The sequence below is a fragment of the Bos grunniens genome, chromosome 1 (genome assembly GCF_055505025.1).
Source record: "Bos grunniens cultivar Pamir isolate PY7600 chromosome 1, Bosgru_T2T1.0, whole genome shotgun sequence".
NCBI classification, from domain to species: Eukaryota; Metazoa; Chordata; class Mammalia; order Artiodactyla; family Bovidae; genus Bos; species Bos grunniens.
The window spans coordinates 60,235,254-60,252,055 of NC_141165.1; the positions used below are offsets into that span (position 1 = coordinate 60,235,254).

Genomic DNA, 16,802 nt, shown 5'->3' on the forward strand with positions numbered 1-16,802 from the left:
TTACATACGCCATTTTAAACTTGTCTTCTCTCTTCCAGTCTTCTTTTGAAGAGATTCCTGATCTGTGACTCCTTGGCTGGGGCTGCCCCACCCCTTCCTCTTCTCTGACCCTCCTTCGCCCCTGGGAGACACTCAGGGTTACTTCCCTGCTGTGGGGACCTGTCTTTCTCAAGCAGCTCCCCTCAGAGAGTCAGTGGTGAAGTGGAAACTTGGCAAGCAGTCCTTGGATGTTTCCTACTTAAACACGATTCCTTAGCCATACTTTCTGAGTTTTGGGTAGGAGTTTTAAAGGATACAGTCATTTTATACTGATGATTCTTTCTTTTAATCCTAAACATACCTTTTAAAAGTAGGTCTTTATGAACCCATACCATTTCCCTTCCCCTCCCCCATTCCCAACATCTGCTATTTAAAATTAAGCCAGTTCTTTCCTTGGCACAAGGAGGAGTTCATATGGTCTTATCATTCCACCCAGGTTTCCTTACCCAAAGCCAGTAGCATTCGTCAGGGTGGTAGCCATGATTCTGTGCCCTGGTGTATCAAATCTGGAATGGAACTTTTTTGAGAGGGTAAAGTTTATAGTGTATTTTGAGTATAGTTTAAAAAAATTGAGCATACACCCAGAACTTGTTTGATTTGTTCTTTCATAACATATTAGAGAAGGCAGTGGCACCCCACTCCAGTACTCTTGCCTGGAAAATCCCATGGATGGAGGAGCCTGGTAGGCTGCAGTCCATGGGGTCACTGAGGGTTGGACACGACTGAGCGACTTCACTTTCACTTTTCAGTTTCATGCATTGGAGAAGGAAATGGCAACCCACTCCAGCACTCTTGCCTGGAAAATCTCATGGGCGGAGGAGCCTGGTAGGCTGCAGTCTATGGGTTCGCGAAGAGTCAGACACGACTGAGCAACTTCACACTTTCATTTTATAACATATAGTTATGGAAATAGGTATTGGATGATTTTTATAGTTATCTTTACATATATAGATGTGTGTGTAAATAGGTACATTATTTGTGTGCCTTAATGACAACGTGATGCTTTCTAAGGCCCACTGGACTTCACATTCCAGGATGTCTGGCTCTAGGTCAGTGATCACACCATTGTGATTATCTGGGTCGTGAAGATCTTTTTTGTTCAGTTCTTCTGTGTATTCTTGCCACCTCTTCTTAATATCTTCTGCTTCTGTTAGGTCCATACCATTTCTGTCCTTCATCGAGCCCATCTTTGCATGAAATGTTCCCTTGGTATCTCTAATTTTCTTGAAGAGATCTCTAGTCTTTCCCATTCTGTTGTTTTCCTCTATTTCTTTGCATTGATCGCTGAGGAAGGCTTTCTTATCTCTTCTTGCTATTCTTTGGAACTCTGCATTCAGATGTTTGTATCTTTCCTTTTCTCCTTTGCTTTTTGCTTCTCTTCTTTTCACAGCTATTTGTAAGGCCTCCCCAGACAGCCATTTTGCTTTTTTGCATTTCTTTTCCATGGGGATGGTCTTGATCCCTGTCTCCTGTACAGTGTCACGAAGCTCATTCCATAGTTCATCAGGCACTCTATCTATCAGATCTAGGCCCTTAAATCTATTTCTCACTTCTACTGTATAATCATAAGGGATTTGATTTAGGTCATACCTGAATGGTCTAGTGGTTTTCCCCACTTTCTTCAATTTCAGTCTGAATTTGGTAATAAGGAGTTCATGATCTGAGCCACAGTCAGCTCCCGGTCCTGTTTTTGTTGACTGTACTACGAACAAAGCTAGTGGAGGTGATGGAATTCCAGTTGAGCTATTTCAAATCCTGAAAGATGATGCTGTGAAAGTGCTGCACTCAATATGCCAGCAAATTTGGAAAACTCAGCAGTGGCCACAGGACTGGAAAAGGTCAGTTTTCATTCCAATCCCAAAGAAAGGCAATGCCAAAGAATGCTCAAACTACCGCACTATTGCACTCATCTCACACGCTGGTAAAGTCATGCTCAAAATTCTCCAAGCCAGGCTTCAGCAATATGTGAACCGTGAACTTCCTGATGTTCAAGCTGGTTTTAGAAAAGGCAGAGGAACCAGAGATCAAATGCCAACATCCGCTGGATCATGGAAAAAGCAAGAGTTCCAGAAAAACATCTATTTCTGCTTTATTGACTATGCCAAAGCCTTTGACTGTGTGGATCACAATAAACTGTGGAAAATTCTGAAAGAGATGGAAATACCAGACCACCTGATCTGCCTCTTGAGAAATCTATATGCAGGTCAGGAAGCAACAGTTAGAACTGGACATGGAACAACAGACTGGTTCCAAATAGGAAAAGGAGTACGTCAAGGTTGTATATTGTCACCCTGCTTATTTAACTTATATGCAGAGTACATCATGAGAAACGCTGGGCTGGAAGAAGCACAAGCTGGAATCAAGACTGCGGGGAGAAATATCAATAACCTCAGATATGCAGATGACACCACCCTTATGGCAGAAAGTGAAGAGGAACTCAAAAGCCTCTTGATGAAAGTAAAGTGGAGAGTGAAAAAGTTGGCTTAAAGCTCAACATTCAGAAAACGAAGATCATGGCATCTGGTCCCATCATTCTATTTCATGGGAAATAGATGGGGAAACAGTGGAAACAGTTTCAGACTTTATTTTTTTGGGGCTCCAAAATCATTGCAGATGGAGATTACAGCCATGAAATTAAAAGACGCTTACTCCTTGGAAGGAAAGTTATGACCAACGTAGATAGCATATTCAAAAGCAGAGACATTACTTTGCCAACAAAGGTCCATCTAATCAAGGCTATGGTTTTTCCTGTGGTCATGTATGGATGTGAGAGTTGGACTGTGAGGAAGGCTGAGCGTCAAAGAATTGATGCTTTTGACCTGTGGTGTTGGAGAAGACTCTTGAGAGTCCCTTGGACTGCAAGGAGATCCAACCAGTCCATTCTGAAGGAGATCAGCCCTGGGATTTCTTTGGAGGGAATGATGCTAAAGCTGAAACTCCAGTACTTTGGCCACCTCATGCGAAGAGTTGACTCATCGGAAAAGACTGATGCTGGGAGGGATTGGGGGCAAGAGGAGAAGGGGACAACAGAGGATGAGATGGCTGGATGGCATCACTGACTCGATGGACATGAGTCTGAGTGAACTCCGGGACTTGGTGATGGACAGGGAAGCCTGGTGTGCTGCGATTCATGGGGTCGCAGAGTCGGACACGACTGAGCGACTAAACTGCACTGAATGACAAGGTAGATTTATATCCATGAGAGTACGTTAAAGACAAAATTATTCATGATCCTTGTTAAATAACAGTGAGGCAGACTTTAAGACCATTGCAATAGGCATGGGCCCCACAATACTGGGATTTTGCAGTCGGGTGTGGAGGGTAATGTGGAGACTGGACTCAAGCTCAAATGCAATAGAAGTGGGAATTTACAGCCAAGGAAGAAGGTAGGGGTCTGTGAATGGACTATTACCAAGGAAAACATCAGTGGTGAGGGGGGATTCTGGTTAAACTGACTTATCAGAATTCTTGCCGAAGGCAGGTCAAGGTGGTTAGACATCACCTGAAGGATGGTGAGGCTGAGGAACCTGATCAGACATAAAGAGGGAGAGATTCTGGCTAAACCAACTTAGCAATATTCTTGCTAAGACTGGGTAATGTAAAGACAAATATAAAAGCTTAGAAGTTGGCCTAGTTGAGAAGAGTTGAATTCTCTTCTCAACTAAGAGAGACACTGTCAAATTACAGTTGATTTTGTCAACAGAACTGGTGACCAACCCTCTCCCTTACCAATTTCTTTTCTTTACCCTCAGACAGGATCCTCATAGCTTCCTTGAAATTGTGTTACCTGTTTCTAGGCAATATTGTTTTTTTTTTTACTTCTTAGACTTAATACTCCCTTTTTTTTTTTTTCCTTAAAGTTTGAGAAATTCAGAAAAACCTGTAAGTGGAATACCATATTAATAACTTGATGTGTACCTTTTCACTTTTTCTGTACATGTATAATATCTTTAAAAATCATGAAGAATTGCTAGGTAAGTGCAAAGGAACAGGAATGGAGTTTGAACAGCTTTATAAGCAGGAAAAAGCAATGATGAAAGAGGAAGTTCAAAGAGGAAGAAATCAGGAAAGGATGGAAGAGAAAGAAGGAAATTCAAGAAACATCCTAAAGACAAAACGCACAGTTGACCCAAAGTTGTTTCTGTAAGACTTCCACCACTGTGTATAACAGCAAGGAAAAAAAAAACCCAGCCCCAACGGTAACAAAAAACTTACTCATGAATGTCAACAATTAGGGACAGGCTAAAAGTGATACCTCCTTATGATGGGCTATTATGCAGCCATTAAAAATGTTTCTTGGGATAGGAAGACTTAGTTTTCACTCTATATTTTCTACACATTAAATGTTATGCCTTGTGAATGTTACATGTTAAAAAAAAATACCATGATAAATTTCAACAGGAGGTTTACTTAAGTGAAATGCAGGATAAAAAATTATGCAGCTCCACTCCTGTTCCATTAAGCAATTCTTAATGTTTTTCAGGCAACCCTACTTGGTCCCTGCTCCTTCCCTATCTTCTTTCATCTCTCTAGGTGCCACACTTAACAGGTCACATTCCAGAAGATAAATCTTTCCTTTACCAATATTCTCATGATTTTCACCTGAACCATCTGTTTTATATCTTTGAGCTTTGGAGATGTATTTACATGATGATCCTGCAGCTAAAAAGCTTTGAAAACAGGTATACTAAAGGGGCCTCATGAGTATCGTCTAAATTTCATGGGCAGAAAAACAAAACCAGGTGATGTCTAGAGTCAGGGTGGGACTGAGTCCACAGCCATCAGTGATTGTTGTGAGTATTCTGATCAGGCTGCTCTTTGAAGCCTGTATTTTGGCTCTGGTAAATAAAGTGTTTATCTAGCTTTTAAAAAATATCTTGAATTTAAACAATTTAAATTGAAATCAGGAAGAGAAGGACATTCAAGAAATTTATCCTAAAAAAATAACTAATAAAGCAGTTTGGTTATAAATGTGAGTTCTGACTATGTGCATCTCAAAAGAATGACCAGAGTATATGCATGAATTCTTCTTGATCATATTCTGTATAAGTGTTCTGTAAGTGTGAGAAATATAAGGTTAATTATTTAGGGAAATGACTGGATTAAAGTAGATTTTTGAGGTGCTTACTTTGTAGTTTTACAGTAGTGATAACAGCAAGATGACATCAAGGTTTTCTTTTCACTTTTCTTTGCAGGGATGGAAAATCCAGTGAAGCACTGTTTGATTGTAGCAGCAGGCCTTTGAAATTTAACTCAAAAAATGAGTGCTCTTAATTCAGAGAACTGCTCTTTTCAGTACCAACTGCATCAAACACATCAGCTTCTAGATGGTAACTGTCTGTTACTCTTGATTATACTTGGGAAAATACTGTTAAATATCCTCACATTAGGAATGACAAGGAAAAACACCCATCAAAATTTTTTGGAATATTTTTGCATTTCACTAGCATTTACTGATCTTCTGCTTTTGGTCAACGTTTCCATTATATCTTATTTCAGGGATTTTGTGCTTTTAGGCATTAGGTTTACTAAATACCACATCTGTCTATTTATTCAAATTATTTCTTTTACTTACAGTTTTTTGCATTATCCAGTTTTCCTGATAGCTTGTATAGATTATTACCTGAATTTCTCTAAAGCGACCAAGCTTCCATTTAAGTGTCAAAAAGTATGTTATTTCTTTACGATTATTTTAATTTGGATTTCTGTCCTTACTTATGTTTTGGGAGATCCAGCTATCTACCAAAGCCTGAAGGCACAGAATGTTTATTCTCATCAATGTCCTTTCTATATTGGTGCTCAGAGTTACTGGCTATCATTTTCCATGGTGACAATTTTACTTATGGGTTTTATAATCTCTTGGTCAGAAGTCATTACCTTGGTACAGGCTGTTAGGATAACTTCCTACATGAATGAGACTATCCTGTATTTTCCCTTTTCATCACACTCTTATACCGTGAACTCTAAGAAAACACTCTTGCCCAAGTTGATTATCTGTTTTCTTGGTACCTGGTTACCATTTGTACTACTTCAAGTAATTATCCTTTTACTTGAAGTACAGATTCCAGCTTACATTGAAATGAACATTCCATGGTTGTACTTTGTCAATAGTTTTCTCATTGCTACAATGTTTTGGTTTAATTGTCACAAACTTAACTTTAGAGACATGGCATTACCTGTGGATCCATTTGTCAACTGGAAATGCTGCTTCATTCCACTTATACTTCATAATTTTGAGCAAATTGAAAAGCCTATATCAGTAATAATTTGTTGATATGTTAAAACTAAAACTTACAGCTACAAGACTAATAATTTTACAAACAGGAAAGAATGAGGCCTTGGGACATATAGTTAACTGAAGCTCTCCCCCGACCCCAAACTTTCATACCTTTTCAGAATGTGTCTTTTGGGGGCTATATTTATTAGTTTTCTTTTTAACAAAATACTTCCAAAAACATATTTATACCTGTTGGCCATACTCATGTTTGTGTTACCCAGAAAACTACTGGATACAAACTGTTATGTAAATCTGAGATTCTTCTGCCAACTTTTCAGATTTAAATAAACATTTTTATTAAACTCAGAGCAAGAAAGTCGATTGTTTTCTTTAAATAGTTTAAATATTAACATAAGGATTCGCTCAATTTAAATTTAGCTAATTTTTAAAAATACATCTGTTCTTAATGCAAATATTCCTAAGAGCAGAGTTTTTGTTGCTCACCATAAAGAATTGAGAGTGGTGACTGGGTCTTTTCCATGACATACCAGATTTGTTTTCAGTTGTAACTTAGATCTGTCATAGAATCTGCATGGCAACCTGTAGTCACATTGGCAATATACCACAGTGTGAAAGTAGAATTTATCCGTAGCACTGTTGATGTTGGATAATCCTTTGTTGTGGGAGCTGCCCCATGTACTATATAGGATGTTCCGGAGCACCTCTGCCTTCCATCCACCAGATGCCAGTAGAACCTCCTTCCCCAGTCATCACAATCAGTGTCTCCAGAAATTGCCATACTTACCTCGGGCAAGTTCTTGCATGAGAACTACTGAAGTGAAGCAATCGGAATGGCAGAGTAATCGGAAATTACAAAGACGCCATCTAATTTGTCAATGTCTAAATATGCTGCTTCTGTGTTCCTTTCCTTCTTAATGTATGGCTTTCTAACTGACCATACATGGGACTGAGATATTTAAAACTATTTTACTAATTAATTAGTAAAGACTTAAAACTCTCTGCAAATTTTAAATCTGGAAAATGTACTGTTTCTAGCCCCTTGTTAAGCTGTTGGTTTACAAGATGCCCCATTCTTCACAACCTTAAAAAAAAAAAAAATTATTCAATAGACCAGCCAAATGGAAGAAGCTTTTATTTGTAAAGAAATGAACTTACAACTGGTCTACAATATATTATTGTAATATAAACAATATAAATAAATGATCCTGTAGGCCCACTAACCTTCCATCCAGACCCACATGAAGCAATGTTACAACAATATTCTATGTGAAAATGTGCAGGTTAACAAAGGTGCAATTACAAGCAAGTTTAAGCAGCAGAGTATAAGGTGCTTTAATTTAACAGTTAATGTTGCCATCAACAAACATCTGAATGTTCAATTTTACTTCACTGAATACAGACACAACAAATATGAAAATCTAAAATTCATACACATGCTACTGTTAATATGAAAGTGCTTTCTCTTTTAAAAAAATACACCAAATGGACAAGCTTTTTACATAGATCATGGTGTGCTCTTATAATGCAAAATTAACTTCATTTTCAGGTTATACATTTTAAAACTGGTAGCTACAGACACCAATCTAGGAATGCTAATGCTAAGAGTTCTAGAACTATTTCCTGTGAGGAGGACTCTAGTACAATATCCAACATAAAGAATACATCTATATATAATCTTAACATTTGTTTTTTATAAAGATAAAAAATGTTTTCTTTCCCCTTGTTGATGCTTTTTGTTCATTCTGCATGGATCAGTGTTTGAGGTTTTAAAATATGGAAATCCTATTTTAGGACAATGGGAGGAACCAAAAGGAGGAATTTAAAAAATCAGTTAACATGTGCTTGAAGCATCAAAAATAAAGTTTTTTTAAAAAAATTTATCACAATCTGCCTTTGTTAAATCAACAGCAAAAAGCATGCTTTCAACAAGCAAGAAGACAAAAAGGACTAATTCAACAAAGAGGCTTGAAATGCCCAACACCCATGTCAGCCTCCGTTCTGCACACTGCTGTCTACAACTCCAACCTTCATCACAAGCTCACCCCTTACTTTGAGGATAATTTTGAGAGCTTACTTTGACTTCTTTTTCCTATGGAAAAAAAACATGCTTTTGAAAGAGGTGATTGAGAATCTAGTTAAATGTCTTGGAAATTAAATGTATTAAATTATTACCATCTTTGCACACTCAAACTGGTTTTTTAAAATTTAGAATACACATACAAAAAATATTTATGTAATATTTTAACAGCAAAAATATTTGAAAAACTAGGTAAACTAAAATACTTTAAAAGTTTTAACCAGTACCATGGAAAAAACCCAGACTATCTGGTTACTTGGATGTTAGTGTTCCTATTTACAAACACTTTATTACAGATTCTATTCTTAACACTTATTTGGACATTTTCCTGCTTTAAAAAGCTGTAACTATGATACAGAAAGGTTTTTTTAATCTTTTTTCATTTTGCATCTTTCATTTTGCATATATATGACACACATATAAAGTTGTGTCAAACAGGAAATTACACCATAACTCAGAATCCTCTGGTGGCAAGGAAATTTCTACCCAATTAAATCAATCCTCCCATTCTATGTTTGCTCCCCAAATACTTGTAAATTCAAGCTCCAAGCACAGAACTGTTGATTGTTTACAGGTTCTGCATGTTAAAGGAAACCCTTTTACTATGTAAAAGATGTGTGCTTTCTAAAAAGTAGATATTTGTGATAATTGTAGAATTTTATGTAGTATTTCTTGCTTTAAAAAGAAACACAAAAACTAAACCTGTTCAGCAAGCTCCTTCGAGATTTTTCAGTTTCCAGAAGTTACTGCAGTCAGTACTGGGTGTAAAGCTTTCGTAGTACAAAGTGTATATAGTAAGCCAGCACCAGCTTTCCTTGTAATTGTTCTGTCACACACCCTGCATATCAGCACCTCTGGAATAGACTCGTGTCAAAATAATTGAGAAATATGGGCTGTTAAAATAGTTTCAAAATGTAAATCCTAGTATTAAGTACCTTTAATTTTATAACCTAATCAGGTACATGGATTAGTATGCAAAATGTGTTATAGGAATTGTGATATGATTCAGTCAGACCCCTTGGATATCATCTAGCTTAATCCTTTACCCAATGCATAAATCAGCTCCAGGTTTATATTCACTGCATTAAGTAATAATTACATGTTTATGCCACAATCAAAACCGAGGGCGAGAGGATTTTGTTATTACTGGTTCCTTCAGTCAGGTATACCAACCACACGCTGCACACTACACAGTAGATGTTCCAATGGTTTGCTAAGTGAATGGATAAGTGAATGGCAGTTATTTAGATGTGTTTAGTGATTTAGCAAGCTTTTAGAAAAATCTCATTAGCTCATCTATGTGAATTTTCTACCTTAATCCTAAGGAGAACAAAGACTGTGGGTGTCCCAGGAAATGGATCATAATAAATAAATATTTTTTAGTCAAAGCTCTTAAGTGTGAAACAAACCATTAAAAAAAGAAATTAAGAGAGAAATAAGTAGGAGCAACTTTTGAAAATACCCCACTATGTGGTCTGGAATCATAGTTTATACAGCTTAAAGATGATTTAAACAAAATCAACCTTTTGAGTAGTACAGGCTCTGTACTGAATATTCAGAAGAGGGAACAGGTTATAAGCTTAGTAATGGCCTAAGATATCACACAGCTAATTTAAGAACTAGAAGTAAAACTCCAGTCTCCCAGCCAGTATTTTATCTTCACTTACCATGTTCATTTAATGATTATGTCCACCTATTATTTGCTAATGAAGTAATTATTTAGTACTATCTAAAATTATGGTTTTAACATAAATATTAGAAAAGATTTTAGTAATGAATACACCTGGTTTGCTTGAGGCAAGACTAAAGTTCCTTTTCTAAAATAGGTTGATGTTCATTTCACTACCATTCCTCATCACTCTTATAATCAACTTTTTCACCTCCATCCATTAAAGCTCCACAAAATTCAAGGATTTAACACTGATAATAGTCCCTAAACTATAACTTTTAAGTCAATAAATGACAACTACTATCAATCCTTAAGATTATTGGCGTCAATTTAAATAGGTGGTCTAAGAGGACTTCCTTTTATTACTCATATTTAAAACTGTACCATGTTAGCATAATAAGTGTTTTAAATTTATATAGATTTCTTTCGTCCAAATTAAATTTCATTCATTACTTTTTAAAATATTTTAAAACCCTGGCACAGGTTTTCTTTCATGGATTCATACTGATGCCACCAATAGCACTGACAGCAACTATACTTTTCAGTAGAGAAAAATGTTTTAATGTACTTCTTCCCTAATGTCGGAGGCTGAAATAGTCACCTTTAATAAGTCAAGTTAAATGTTCACAAGCTGTTCAAAGGAAAAAAATGAAACTGTGGAAAGCATTTCCCAAAGCTTCCATGAACACGGCACTTTAAGAGGTGTGTGTCAGAGTAGAATGGGAGAGCTTTTATTAGAGAAGCTGGGCTTCAGATCTGAGGAGGAGGGCAGGTCTCCCTTTTCACGCAAGTATACTAAAATGCAAGTTCAGAAAGCCACACGATCTGCTGGGGAATATGATGATGATGATTTGTACTAGTGCTCTACAACTTTCAAAAACAACTATCATAGTAGTATTTTAAAATAGATTAAATAAGCTCTGAAAAATAATAATGTAAAAACTTCTAAAACTTCTTAAAAATTTAGGAATTTTCCAAAGAAGATAATATAATTTTCAACATTTTTTACTGAAGAAATGGCTTATATTAGTGCTATGAGTAAAACTATATGATACATTTTTTGAACTTCTAACAAAAAAGGAATTATCTTCCTAAAGAATCTTTTTAAAGTGTACAGCTTATAGGTTGAAATTAAGTTTTAATAAGATTGCATATTTACTTTCCCTAATACTGCATTTGTGCTTATTTAATTGAATCACAACTGTTAGATAAAAATCAAATGCTCTAAATAGATTCGGAAATACCAATTTTGATGAAAGTAGATTAAACAGTTTTTTCAAGAACCACACTGCTGTGCATCAAAGAAAGAGGTAGGCTTGTAGTTACTGAAATCCACACTAAGAAAACAGAACCCTACAGCTCTAGTCATCCAATTCTTAGACCAAGACACAAACCTAACAAAATACTATCCATGGATATTCTCTCCTCTATATACTTCTGATAACTCATAAAACCTTTGAGTTCTTGACAAATACTTTTCCCAACTATACCAGCTGTTAACCTTTCTCAGAAGTCAAAAATCACCGATTTATGTATCACTGGAACTATTAATGTGCTCCTAAGGGCAGGGTCATTTGACCAGGAGAGTAAAAGAATGACTTTGATTGCAGGTAAATCTTGACATTAAGGGAAAAAAAGCACCCCGTATCCTGTTTACTGCAATAAATGGAACCCAACCATTACAATTTATTTGAACTACAAATGGCCAAATCTATACACTACCACCTCACTCAGTTAAGTGAATTATCCTCTTGGGTCTGGAATGCTTTTCTTCCTGTTTGTCTCTTCCCCACTTCCCTGTCATCTCCCCTAGAAAACCTTCCCCAGGGCCCAGCAGTAGTGTGCAGGAAACCTCTGAGAGCACACTGTGCAGAGTGGCCAGCTTCCACTGGCAGAGGCTGCTCAAGACATGAGTGAGTGCTAGGTATTAGAAATTCCTGCCCCAGTTAGTTCCTCCCCGAAATTAACCCTACCACAGAGTTGTCTGTAGGGCTTTGCAGGCAAAGAAAGTTATCAGTCTCCTTTGGGCTTGAGGAGGCAAGGGGGAACGAGGCCCTTTCATCCTATTAGGCAATAGTGTTCCTCAATGCCCGTTGCTCAGAGGCAGCATGAGTTCTTGCCATTCAATGAGGGGGAGGATCTTCAAACCACAAAATATAACCAAGCTGTTCTAGTTGAAAATACATTTTTGAAATGTTCTAACAGTGCGTCCAGCTGGGGATTTCTTCCACGTGATACGGCTGTGAAGACAGCATCTTTCATGCATTTGTACTGGTTTCTTCTTTCCAAAATTCTTTACACACATGTAAACACAGCCTGAAACCACACACAATCTATGCACTGCCTCACTACCACACTTTATGCCATGGTGGTACCCAAACCTTGCAAATGCAAACAATGGGTCTTCGTAATATTTAGCTGAACAAGTCAGGTGACATGAGGCACTAGGACAGATTTCAATCCAAGACTGGTATCTGAATACACGTCTGACTATAACATCATGCTGCATATGGGGAAATTAGCTATGTAAAAAATTTAAGTGGGCTACCTAAAAAATTTTTTTTGTTTAAATCTATTTAAAACTAGGTAAAATTAGTATTAACTTCAAAAGTACAGAGATGTGTTCAGTGTTAAGGTGGATAAACTAAACGTGGCAGGTCTCCTGTCTGCTTCTCCTGTCCTCAAGCCCCATCACTGACATCGCTTTCCGCCTACTCCACATTCTCTGTTCAGAGGGGACAGCCCTTAAACTGCAACTTTAGAAGGGTCTGTTTAGAGAATGCCCCAGCAAATTAAAAGTACCATGATGGGGAAATAACCAGCCCCTTAGAAAGCGACAGGATGTGGCACAGCACTCTCATACTGATCTTATCAAGGCTGCACCGCTGTGTAAGACACATGCCCACATAAGGCTTGAGGAAAACACGCAGCGTGTAAGAAACAATTTTTACAAACCAGCTGTTTACTTTCTTAAGCGCACATGGCTTAACGCAAGTAAAATTTCAGACTTGTAGGGATTTCCTTCAGAAAATGCAAACTTAGGTAGCAAAAGTAAGAAGAACTTCCCATGTCCCCTTTCTGCTTATCATTCCCTCTTAATCAAAATCCTGAAACAGGTAGTAATATGAAGGAAAATGAGAATAACAGCACTCACCCCACCTATTTCATACTAAAACTGTGCTTAGAGCTTAGGAGGGAGGTGGGCATCCAGTGTTATCATCTATATCCATTAAATATATAACTGAAATTTTAGAATCCACATGATTAAATCATCCAGAAAGAAACAGCTGTGTCAATGGTAAAGCTACTACTTAAAAGCCAATGAGCCATTTCTAAAATAAATTGGAAAAAAAGCAAGTGTATTTTTTAAGTATGTTTTAAGTGGGGACAACAGAAGATCTGGACTGTTTTTATTATCGTAAGATTTAGGATTATAAGGTGCTCTCCAATGGAAGCCCCCTCGTAAGTGTTCTTGGACACCTAGCACGGTGTGAGGCACAGGGGCTCTGGGTAGGCACGTGATGACTGGGATCAGCAGAGCAAGTGAACAGGAGAACCTGTAATGCAGGTTATATATCAATAATATAGTCATGGGAGGTGATCATTACTGCTAGAGGAATCTATCCCCAAAGAATCAATTTTGTGTGAACTGTCCATGGATCGTCTATGACAAAGTTGTACTTCCAAGAGACAGTTTCCTTTGTGCCCTTCAGCCCTCATACAGTGGACCGGCTCCTACTAACGCTTAGCCTTTACTTGTGTCCTGAAATTGCAAGCTGAGGGGAAAAGTCAAACCATATGACAACTCTTGTCATAAAGATTAACTGCTAATAAATGAAAACTGACTGTAGAGTACCTACCTTTCCTTGAAACTTTAATCCAGTAATTAAAAATGTGATATAAAAGAAATATGTGACATACATTACAAGCTATTGTAGGTCTGGAACATGAGCCTTATACTATATTACATATTCTAATCCTACACATAACTATCAGTAAACATCTTTTTTTTTTTTTAAAAAAACATTACTACACAAAAGAATCCCACAAAGCATACATTCAAACAAGAGGCATCTAAAGGTTAAAAAAATTACCCGCTGTATTTTTGTATAAAAATAATCAACATTCTCTAATGTACACAAAGCCAAAAGATAAATATCTGTGATGTCTTTAATGACATCTTTAGTCTTCTAATAGCATAACACAATCTTTCTGAAAAGATCAGTGACAATGACTGAAACCCATGGACTCTTCCTCACTTAACTGAACTTCTGCCAAATATCTGTGTATGTTCCTTCAATTACTAAAACATTTCCATTGCATGGTAAAGAGAAGATGATAAAAGAGTCAAATGTTTTTGATGTCCAGGACTATATATAGCTTACAGGGCTCCCACAACAACTTTTAGTGCCATAACTAACGCAACACTAATTGTTCAATGAAAAGTTTTGCTTTAAAGATTTTTTCCCTAAAACATGTACATACAAAATTAGACTCAATTTATCCAAGAGTGCTTTGCAGGAAGCATACAAGGATTTAGTCAAGGAAAAAGGAATGTGCATTCTAGCTAGATCCACCTTGTTCAACACTAGAAAAATCCGAAGACCAGCCACACAGCCACCACCAACCAGCGCCCTGCCAGCAAAGGCCGAGCCCTGGCTCTTAAGGCGCAATCAGGTTATGCCTTCGTCAGGGCAGAGACACGAAAGATGATTATTATGAATCAGTTCTGAGAGGCAAATTATTGGTATGCTAGTCCTCATTTTATATGCCAACTTAATGGATTCCCCCCCTTTTACTAGAATGCATAAAGCTGGGAACAATATTCCAGCAGAATATTAATGCTATCTGAAATATTTCCATTATACAATGTATTCCTTATTACATCCCATCTTTTTTTTCCCCAAAAAATATCCCTCTGGGTGAAAAAGCCCAACATTAATCACTCCTTCATTACGGTTTCTCAACCCTGGCACTACGGACATTTTGGACCAATAACTCTCTGCTGTAGAGGGCTGTCCTGTGCATCTGTAGGATATTTAGTGACATCCCTGTCCTCCACATGCCAGATACGAATAGCAACCCTCCCCCCGACAACCCCTAGGCTATGACAACCAAAATGTCCCTTGACATTGTCAGATGTCCCCTGGGGAACAAAACTGACCTCCATTTAGAACCACTGCTCTAAATGAACAAAAACTAAGAGGAAAACGAACTTCCTCAGTCACACCAAATATCTGGTCAAGTTTGGAAGAGAAACCAAATCTAACTTCCAGATCAGTATTACTCATGCTAGAATGCAATTCTTTTTATAGATAAAGCAACTGTTTAACAGACATGTTTTTTTTAAACATACACTGATATCTCATTGCATACAATTCCAGTCACTGGACTCCAAAATTATTCCTTAATTACTCCTAAATTATATCTCTCATGACAACCTATAGAAAACTTATAGGGTAGAAAAATGTATATAAGAAAACCAAATCAAAAGAGGAGAAATGTAAATTATTAAATTACTTTCAAAAAGGATTTTTATATTAATGATAAACATCACCTTTAAAAAATTATCTAGTAAAACACTTTGAAAAATATCATGACCCTCTGTAACAAGTCTTTCAATGTTGTGTGTAACCTGTAAAATTAATTCACCCATGTTAGCTAATTATGAAAATGTATAATGAATTATTGTATCTGTACAAATGTCAGCCTTTGATGCAGAGATCCCAATGTGCTTGGCTATCTGCCACAGTAAGTGATAATATTTTAGGCCAACTTGAGCCTTTACCCTTACAAGTTTGTTTAAGAATACAATTGCTGTTATCTCAAAGCCTCATGATCCTGTTAAGATTCCTTCAGAGAGTTGATGCGTGCACAGATCTTTAGGGCTGGGCCTAGCTTGATATTCATTGCACTCATGAGATGGTCTTCTTTGAGCAAGAGAAGAGCCTGTCCATCAATCTCCTGTGCTCTGAACTCATCTGCGATATCCTGGCAGCCTAGAATTTCATCAGAGGAAGGATGTTAGAATTAATACACAACAATCAGACATCACTGCTAACAGTCACAGTTAAGTCACCCTGGGTGACTTAACACAGGCTGAGAAACAAATGAAATTTACTGATGGCAGTCGTGGGCTCACTCTGGAAGAAGGCAGTACTTCTTGGCATTCTAAAAAAAATTAAGAATTCAAAATCTAGGTAAAGCAATTTACTTGGAATTCCTGTCTTAAAAATAATACTGCAGAAATAATTAGTAAGAAGTTAAATGCACAGCTCATTCAGTCCAGACATAACACACCTTCATAAAGGACAAGCTGTCAGCTGAAGGCACGCACAAACCCAAGCCTGGATTAACTACTCATAACACCTTGTAACATTCTTTGTCTCAGATATCCTTCACATACAGGTACAAAAGAATAAAGCGTACTGTTTTGCCACTTAATTTAGAAACGTTATCTCAAGTACCACTTTCATTTTCATTGGTAGTTTTATTCTGATTTACAACCTTTGACTGCCAGGCACATCTGAAACATTTTTATTATTCACTCAGCATAGAACCAATCCATCAAAATTACAGTATCAATCTACTGTTGAAATGTATTACAATACTCAACTTGTAATTTCAACTTCAAATCTTAACATCATTGGACTCATCTCCACTTCTGGTAAGAAAACAAATTCTTAACGAAATTTTGAGCTTGCTGGGCTAATCTCTTGACGAATAACCAATATTTTACCTTTCAGCATAAACTGGGTGCTTTAGAACAAGAAACAGTG

At 37.1% G+C, this 16,802-nt stretch overlaps 2 protein-coding genes across 35 annotated transcripts in view; one reads left to right on the plus strand and one right to left on the minus strand.

Annotated features, from left to right (window-relative positions):
* GPR160 (G protein-coupled receptor 160) overlaps positions 1-6,622 on the plus strand; it is a 70,012-nt gene extending 63,390 nt beyond the window's left edge. For 7 of the 12 annotated variants that reach the window (XM_086394022.1, XM_086393996.1, XM_086394027.1 and 4 more), the window contains one exon: positions 5,235-6,622. In XM_086394022.1, the coding sequence (XP_086250148.1) occupies positions 5,300-6,313 (1,014 nt within the window). In that variant the 5' untranslated portion in view covers positions 5,235-5,299 and the 3' untranslated portion in view covers positions 6,314-6,622. Of the gene's footprint in view, positions 1-4,522; positions 4,722-5,234 lie in introns of all 12 variants that reach the window. The other 5 variants (XM_086394000.1, XM_086394041.1, XM_086394039.1 and 2 more) reach the window with 2 other exon arrangements.
* Positions 6,623-7,392: 770 nt separating this feature from the next.
* PHC3 (polyhomeotic homolog 3) overlaps positions 7,393-16,802 on the minus strand; it is an 84,257-nt gene continuing 74,847 nt past the window's right edge. For 13 of the 23 annotated variants that reach the window (XR_015161352.1, XR_015161351.1, XR_015161344.1 and 10 more), the window contains one exon: positions 7,393-16,022. Coding sequence is in view for 9 of the 23 variants with exons in the window: in XM_086393911.1 (XP_086250037.1) it covers positions 15,868-16,022 (155 nt within the window). In the remaining 14 variants the exon portion in view is untranslated. The remainder of the gene's footprint in view (positions 16,023-16,802) is intronic. The other 10 variants (XR_015161338.1, XR_015161358.1, XR_015161347.1 and 7 more) reach the window with 2 other exon arrangements.